The sequence below is a fragment of the Dendroctonus ponderosae genome, unplaced genomic scaffold, assembly GCF_020466585.1.
Source record: "Dendroctonus ponderosae isolate FM_Combo_2020 unplaced genomic scaffold, Dpon_F_20191213v2 Dpon_F_20191213_1, whole genome shotgun sequence".
Classification (NCBI taxonomy): Eukaryota; Metazoa; Arthropoda; class Insecta; order Coleoptera; family Curculionidae; genus Dendroctonus; species Dendroctonus ponderosae.
This window is the reverse complement of record NW_026017110.1, coordinates 11107924-11117119: the sequence shown is the minus strand read 5'-3', so window position 1 is coordinate 11117119 and position 9196 is coordinate 11107924. Positions and strand designations below refer to the sequence as shown.

Sequence of the window (9196 nt, the reverse complement as noted above, 5' to 3'; positions counted from 1 at the left end):
GATATGTATATGTTGAGGCGCATCTGTTCTCTGTCTAGGTCTCTGTCTTGCGAAGTTCGCCATGCCATTGCACGTCTCTAGAAGGGGCCCTAGTCAGCTGCTAGCTTCCTGGAACAGAAACCTCCTGGAATCTCCTGAGGTGCCCAAACCACGTAAAATACATTTAGTCCTCTAGCCGTCCGGAGATACGTGGACGAAAATTATACCCTAACTTTCTTATTTTAAATGCAAACCCCTAATTTCTTTAGCATGGTTCCATTGGCCTTCCAATTGCGATTTTGAGAAACAGCAGTTTTGTTAACTTATCTCTTATATTTTTTATATACATATCTCAATTGTTTAAGAACATTTTGAAATGCTATTACCTACAGTTGTTTACGGAACAAGGTATATCTAAGGCACTGTTATATTAAAACATCTAAGAGATAAGTTAACAAATCTAAGGTTACTCAAACTCTTAATTGGAAGGTCAGTCCAACCATTCTAAATAAATTAAAGATTTGCCTTTAAAATAAGAAAGTTAGGTTATAGTTTTCTTGCGCCCTGTATAGCTTACAGCTAAATGTATTTTCCATGGTTTCCACACTATTCGCTATCACCGGAAACACAATTTCAAGTTTCTAAAACAACTGCAAGTTCGAAAAACTTAGTATACTGGTCTACGCAAATTACCCTGTATATAGCAAACTAGGTTTTTTCGGACATTAGATGCGTGGTTAATATGATGTGCCTTCCTCATGAATCTCCTTGTATAAAGGAAACTAAGTCTACTGATAAATTAGTAAGTTTTATTTCATGAAGAAACTGCGAATTTCCTCAGACGCACTGAAATAAATGTAAAATAAAGAGTTAATGCATGAAAATGGTTTTGCAGTTTTCGTTTGTATGTTTCCATGTTCCAGATTTTCTTCAAAAATAAATAGTTACTTCCAATCCTTGAACAGTTTATATTATTTCAAATCTTAGCGTTGTATATGCTCCATGAGTTCTCTAATTCAGAAAAAAACTAAAAAAATAAAATTGATAACGTTTAGCGTGCAAACAGGTTTGAGTGGAAGTAAAATTCGACAACGAATAAACATGGACGTGAAAGAAGCAATTGAAATTGTATTTTTAATATTAGCAATATGTTTAGTAGCAATAATTATTCTTATGGTTTGTCTTTGCATATGTGATCGCAATCGACAAGTAGTTCGAGCAATTTTTCATTGGTTGACATGTGGTGTATGTGCTGGATCAAGAGTTTATCCTGAACCAGGGAATAATAATGGCTAATTGCTTTTCCAAGATATTTAGATATATAATACTTTTCATGGACAAAATGGGCTTTCAGAAGGTATGTGCGATTTGAAATCTTCCAAATTTAATCTAGTTCAGTTCGTATATTTTTTATGTAAACTGTCATTTTCAATCACATTTGTCACAAGTTAATCTACAGGTAATTTTCTAGTGAGTCAAAAAATAGTTATAAGTATACCGTTACCAAAAAATAACTGGATTTTAAATTAATAATTTTATCAAAATAATTCGATAATATGCTTAAAGGTCTCTACACTACAGGTCAATAAGCTTTTCACCAGCAAATTTGACAAATCGAGCAATTTATTAGTAATTATAATATTTTTATGTAAGTATTATATTGAAAAATACGTTGCAGTATGAACAGATTATCTGAAATTACTAATTATACGATTTTTAAATTTTATAGGTGCTGTGATACTTTACACTAAATATTCGATCACCGATTATACATTTTTATTGGTCCGAATACAATATTATTGCTTTATCGCTTAGTTTGTAAAACATTCGTGCCCTTTTGTGATAAATAGAAGATCATTGATTAATTTTTCGAAATTTTTGATTTGATTGATAGATTCCTGCGGTAGTGTGGCAGAAATTTAATCTATTTCGTTACCACCCTTCTAAACAGCACGTTTTAAACATAAAACTTTTTATATAAAAATATGCCATATTCTTTAATCCACAACTTTATTTAATATCATGACCGAATTTAAGTAGCAAGCAGTAATAGTGGGCAACCCTGATATAGTCTTAATATGCCATAAAAATCTTACGTGCATATGCCATTGTGAATCATACTCCCTTAAATTTTAGGACACAAACTTTTGTGATCCCTCTATTTCTTTTATATCTCTCATAATTTCAATTTAAATTTAAAAATAATTTTAATTATTATTGAACGATGCTGCCGAGAGCTGTGCGTTTATTACAGAAATTGAAAAGAAATTAAATATCAATTATGGTTTGCGATCAATAATACGACAACGATTGTTTGCACTATAGCTTCAAACTAATACTCTTTAAAAATGCATATTATACTTGTACGTGATTAAGCTGTTCAAACAAATCAGTAATCAGTAAAAATTTGTAGATAATCATTGAATCATTAATTGGAAGGCACCTTTCAAACTTTGGTTATTTTAATAATACCGTATTTTTTTAATAGCACATCGCCAAGTCAGTACTGAACAACGATAAATCTCTATATTTTTTACATTTGTGTAAATATCTTTGCTACCTACTGGAATTCACCTGTTCATTTTCTCACTTATTTAGTTCTAGAACATTTTAAAGTGTGGTTTCAAATTCACAAGCTAAGATGAATTTAACTGAGTTGATGCGCCAAAAAGGCATTAACACAAATAGTTTTGAATTTGTAACAGCAATGAGTATACTTGTAATCTCTTTGTCGTTGTGCCTTGTATGTGTTTATGATTCGGCCAATATCGAGTTAATTTTTTCCCATTACGTTCTTATACTTTCTGAATTCGCCATTGTATTTTACGTTTTCTCGTGTTTCTTCTTTGATCGTTCTCTTTTCTATCCCTTTATTTTTATCTCATTATACTTTTATTACGCGATCAGCAACTGGTTTGAGAACAGACAGGACAACCAAATACAAAGCCAACAAAAAAGTGGTAAGAAATTTAGATTTTTATTTTTTTAACAATTTTTTAAGCTAATCCAATTCTATAATCGTTTCCGTTGGATTCCTCTGGAGTTAATTGTTCGGCGTTCTGCTATTTACGGACATGTATGTATAAAAGCACATTGCATCCTAAGATTAAAACGAATAAAAAATAGTAATAATAGCCTTATGTAAATATAGGCACAGGGTGCCCCTGTAAATATTCTGGAAAAATTCCTTGGATTAAAACGACATGTCAAAATTCATATCTATTTTTATTGTAAATCCATGCGACTAAATTGCTAGCCAAGTTCAGCTATCTCGGAAAAAAACGTGAATCTCCAAATATTCACATTTTATTCCTACAGATTTGAAGTTAAATTATCATTTAGCCGATTTATAGGTACTTACATATCGTTAATCATCAACACAAATACAGCATGAACGTAAAAGGAAATATTATTAAATATAGTCTGTACAGGGTGTCCCACCGAGAACCGGCAAACTATAATTAGTAACGATCGATATCCGGCAAACTATAATTAGGAGAAATTTGAAAATTAGACAGTGCGCCGAAGTCATTGGGGCAAGCGGTCTAAAATATTTTCAAGATGGTCACATTTCCGGTTATACCGGAAGACGGTATGAACTTGCTTATTTTAATTTTAAATATTTTAAATTTTTAAATATATGTACTTCTTATTTTAAATATTTACCCCATATATTATTACATTTTTGATTTCTACTCCAAATTCTAAATATATTTAATGTATAATATCCTATACCTAAGTGCAACCGTTTTTGATATATTTGAAATCTTATGTAAAAAATGATAGTTGCAGCAGCTCGAAAAATTATTAATTTTTCCTATACTATATGAATATGCGCTATTTAAATTGCGTCGCATTTCTTGCTGGAAAGGACTTACTTTAATGGAATTTCGACAAAAGTTTGATCACTATTAATACAAAGTGTTAAAAAATAAACGTTGAGAAAACCGTCCTAACTAACCCACTGACCCAACACATTTTGAAAATCAAGTTGCCTTGTCTGTTTGCAGCCAATGGTAAAAAAACGCCGATTTCTGTCTACATTGTTTCAATTTGAATAGGAAGATGTCAGAAATGCAATATTAATTAGCTTACTGTTGAAAAAATCGGTCTGCTTTCAAACGCATGTCTCAAAGCTAGCCATGAAATGAAAAATTCGGTTCTAGTTCAATCGATACTTCTATTTCGTGCCATGTACAGTTACAGCTGTAGATTTCTCAATCGTTTATTAACACTTGTGCAATTTTATACTGATTACACTTATGGATTCAATCGACTGACTCACGATGAGATACATTTTATAGTTTTCCTGTTTGTCATACGTGCATGTCTACTTAAAGTACATAATAGGCATCATGGCGACTGCTGCCAAGTATACTATTGCAGTAGACAGAGACAGGTTCAGACAGCTGTTTTATATGTAGCCACGACTAACCTAAAAGTGATAGTGTAGACATGTAGTCATTTTATTACAAATGTTTTTATTTGGTGAATCGAACAATATAATAATAATAATAAATGTGATGCAAAAATTTTAATAATGGAAGTTGCTTCTGAAGCGATAGATTTCGATTTTGAAATTGTTTCTAATGATTCGCAGGTTACAAAACAGACTGAAGCAGCATATACCCAAGACTTAAGTGACCCACTAAGGCCCGGCTCGTGCATTGTACTGAGAGGGACTGTGCGACCTCAATGTAAAAGGTATGTGAACCTTTATTGACAAGCGATTAATGTAGTCAGACGGACGGCCAGCCAATCAGCTATCAGTTACTTCACTAAATGTAGAATAATGCCCTAATAGCAGACTTGCGATATTAGTTTATCTTTTCAAACAACTCAATTAGAAACCTAAAGTTACTACAGCATTTTCATATTGCATTCGAATTATTTATGGTTGCTATTATTTAAATGTTCACTTGTATTTATAGTCGTCGTCCTATTTTTTTTTAGTTTAGTCCCCGGTTAAAAATATTTAAAAATATTAAACCCTTAATTTAGGTACTTGAATTGTTAATCCGCATTTCCAAGCACAGTTTTTCATTATAAACCATATGGTGTTGTTAATGGGTGGATGTTGTGGTTAAGGGGATTTTCTGAGCCACGCTATTTTATTAAATTATTCTGTTATCCATTTCCATGTAGTTTCAGTATATTCATCTGTTCTTTGAATTGGAAGGATTAAAGCACTAACTGAAAAAACAATTTAAAAAAATGTATCTCAGAAATACTTGAGATATTTGCAAAATACAAAATTTAACTAATCATTAATTTGGCATTATACTATTTATACTCCATACACTTTTTGACTTTTTGACTACCAACATAAAAACAATTATGCACGAAATCTGTGTGATAAGTCGAATCTTTTTTGTTGTGTTTTGGGCATTGATATTACTGGAAGAGACATTCTGAGATGGTGCTGATGTAACTTGTATCTTGTATGTTTTTATTATGTGGAATTAAGTAAACTTCAAAATGATAAATAAAATGAGACACTAATTTTATACTGCCTAATTGTAAGATATAAAAAATTTATTTCCAGTTGATAATGTTGATGCTGATTTTCACTAAAATTTTTACTTTTGTACTTGTTAAGTTAAACATACTATATGAGGTATTCTGTTTACTTTGCAGATTTGCTGTAAATTTTCTTTATGTTCGAGGACATAAAACAGACATAGTTTTCCATTTTAATCCAAGACTAGCTTTAAGGTAAGGTAAGAATTAATCTACTGATTACTGTAACTTCTGTTTGTTAGCATATTTTTAATTACATTACAACAATCGTAAGTCAGTGTAAATGTTTTTGGTAACGTTTGACTACAATCGCCAGAGCCTAATCAATAAGTTTAATTTATACGAAATATATTCTCTATGAAATGTAATTGTTATTGTTAAATTTTGCATAAAATACATCTAAAAATAAATTTTCTACATTTACAAACCTGAATCAACACACTTTATTTATAGGTACATTGTTCGTAATTCTCGTTTTAACAATTCCTGGGGTGAAGAAGAATCAACTTCAGTTGAAAAGTTTCATTTAAACCGAAATAAAACATTCGAACTTCAAATTGTAACCACTGACCATGAGTTTTTGGTTGCTTTGGATGGACGGCATATTTGCGCTTATGTGTATAGGACGTCTTTGGAGAAAGTCAATAAAATCGAGGGTAAGTACTTGATGTTACATAGAATATGTCAGTTTAAATAAATTTACTATTAAATGAATTGGCAAAATAAAAATTAATATTTTTTTGTTGAATTTTACTTGAATCAATTTATTGCAGTCGAAGATATCGACGTGCAAGGGATAGAAGTATTTCAACAAATAAAAAGTTACCACTCAGGTTAGGAATGTTAAACCAATTTTTGACTTTCTTTGAAAGATGCTAACCATATGTAATGAGCTTTTTAGTTTGCATAACTAATGTGCTGTAATATTAACAAATTAAGATTATATCTTAATTATAATTAAAAATTGAAATGAGAAACGAATATTTAATTGAAATTTGCTATGAAAATATTATTAACTCACATCTCAACTATTATCATCCTATAATTCGCCTTCTATTACCTAATATTATCGGGCATTGTAATAATTGTGAAAATGTAAAATTAATTAGTTAACTAAAGGGGAGTCCCACTTTCTTCTGCTAATTAGTTTTGTGGTGCGTGGTCTGGTGAGTTCTTAAAAACATCTTTCCTATTTTGTTTGAAATATCTTCTTTTTTGTAAATATACCTAAACTTTTTAGAAATACAAAAGGCTGTAATCGTTAACCACTTTTTAATAAAATTTTCAAATGAAAGTAACTAAGTAATGTTTGTTAATTTTATTTTAATTAAATTGGCTTGACTTTTCATAAAGTGCGTACTGTGACCAAAAATATTGTAACAATCACTTTTTTGCTTTGTTTGCGGATACTAACCAAATATTAACGAATTGACCGTTCTCTCACATAAATCTTATTAAACGGATACGAAATACATTTTCATCGAAAATAACAGTCATGCCATTTTAACGTGGGTTGATTGATATCGATATAGATAGATATTGAAAACAAATCGATCAGGGAAGCAAATCTATATTGTGGCATAACATTAGTGAAATGATACTACTAAGTATATAAATGTACGAGTTTCTAAAGGGGGCATTTTTAGTACAAATAAATTTATTAGAAAACAATCTAATAACATTTTAGATTTATATTTGATTAAAATAAATATATGTATAGATACTAGGGCTCGGAATCAACTCTCCTGCAAATGAATATAAAATTACGTCTCTCCGTTCTGGTGATTCGCGTCATCAACTTTTGCGCGGTGTTACAATTAATGTGCTGACAAAAGCACTTTTTTATCCATTGCGGCTAGTTGCCAAAAATTATATGAGATAACGATTTTTCTTCTTGGAAAACGGTGAACGGAAAACGAACACTCGAATAACTAACGAATATTCGGGTATTCGAATATTCGAAAACTCGAATACTCGAATACTTGAATACTCAAATATTCGAATATTCGAATACTCAAATATTGGAATACTCGATTATTCAAATATTCGTTAGATATTCGAGTATGTATTTGAATAATTTAACTATTCGAATAAACCACTAAACAAATATTCGAATTTCAGACTTTTAAAAAGTTCGAGCCCTAATAGATACCACGTATGATACGTGGATGGTGTCATTTTTTAAATGTAAATTGCCACAAAAATATTATTTGATTGGTTAGTTATTATTTTATTTTTCTATTACTAGTTGACGGAGCAATTGATGTAGAAAGCCTAAATCAGCAACAAGTGGAGGCTTACCCATTGGTGTCTTCCCGACAAAACCCCTTTATGGTACCTATGGCTGCATCAGATGGCGATACATTCATAAACCAGCAACTGGTAATGATAATTGTAAAATGCAATTAATTAAGTACAGTTAATCCAAGAATTGTATTGAAGTGTTGGAAAATTTTTGTTTGTGTTTCTTAGGGGTTGTTCTATTTAAACTATTTTTTATTTAAAGTACCCTCTCAATTTTAAGCTCATAGTATGATTCTATACCTTTTAACTACTGATAGGGGGGCGTGCCTAAATTACATACAACGATTGGGGGGTGGGGGTTAATACGTTTTCTTATCGCGGTATTCGTGGTGACCGGGGGAAAATACATACCTTATGTAAGATTTTTATAGATTATTCATACTAGAAATATAAAAACAAAGCACTTATATTATAATTGATGACAGAGTTCTTAATCCAACAGAGGAAAGCTCGTGACCATTGATAGAAAAATCTCATGGATCCTTACATGGGGGGTAGAGCATTGAAAACTTGTCCGAATTTACTTTACGTAGACCGTGGATTACAAGTTTTCCAACTTGCAGGTGTTGTCGAAACTTCGAATTTTGTTTCCGATCATAACGAGTCGTGCCGAACCACGTGTTTACACAGTTCCATAAAAGAAGTGCCTCCTTCAGGGGCACGCGCAGGTCCCCAAGGGCTCCGGAAAGCCCCTGCTCAGTCAGTGCAGTTCCAGAACTAGTTCGCGAGTTCGTTGTTGGCATTGCCAGATTGAAATACCGGCAGTACTTCCTCCTACGTCACTCTACCAAAAATGGGCGACTCTTCCAGCGACGAAAGCCGCGATCGCTCTCCATTAAACTCAAACAGTGCAGGTACCTCTAGGAAAATGGGTAAGAACAAATCCCTCTCCGCAAAATTCCCAACCCGTGACCCTGACATAAAGACTCTCAGAGCAGAAATTAAAGCCATGCGGCTTCGAAACTCCAAACAGGACAACCGCATCAAGACCCAAGCTGCCCAAATTCAAGAGCTAACCCGGTTACTCACTTTGGAGTACCAAAAACACACCTCCCCACAAACTGCCCAGCCCCCCCAGACTACCCCCGTTCAGAAAGTGTCTGAAAAGATGGAAGTTGAGGAATCCCCGGCCCTGCCGACCAAGACCGCACTCAACTTCCCAAAAACTTCCAACGCGGCCCTCCACCATTACATGGTGCAGCACGCGGACGCCCCCGTACAAACCCCAAAACAAACCGCCCAAACTTCTGCCACCCCATCCCCGAAAGACTCTTCGGCCCCCAACTCTGAAAAACCAACCCAAAAAACAGCCATTCCGATCGTCATCCGCAACGTGGCTGAATGGACAAAAGTGCGAAACCTTCTCGCACAACACAACTGCGGATACACAAGC

At 32.9% G+C, this 9196-nt stretch overlaps 1 protein-coding gene across 7 annotated transcripts in view; it reads left to right on the top strand.

Moving 5' to 3' along the window:
* LOC109540763 (galectin-8) overlaps positions 1–9196 on the top strand; it is a 17804-nt gene that overhangs the window by 3750 nt on the left and 4858 nt on the right. Inside the window, exons 1-6 of one of the 7 annotated variants that reach the window (XM_048665370.1) lie at positions 1066–1336; positions 4580–4683; positions 5617–5694; positions 5953–6155; positions 6273–6332; positions 7748–7881. In XM_048665370.1, coding sequence (XP_048521327.1) covers positions 1268–1336; positions 4580–4683; positions 5617–5694; positions 5953–6155; positions 6273–6332; positions 7748–7881 — 648 coding nt within the window. In that variant the 5' untranslated portion in view covers positions 1066–1267. Of the gene's footprint in view, positions 1–1065; positions 1337–2563; positions 2940–4156; positions 4379–4579; positions 4684–5616; positions 5700–5952; positions 6156–6272; positions 6333–7747; positions 7882–9196 lie in introns of those variants that run through there. The other 6 variants (XM_048665353.1, XM_048665367.1, XM_048665386.1 and 3 more) reach the window with 6 other exon arrangements.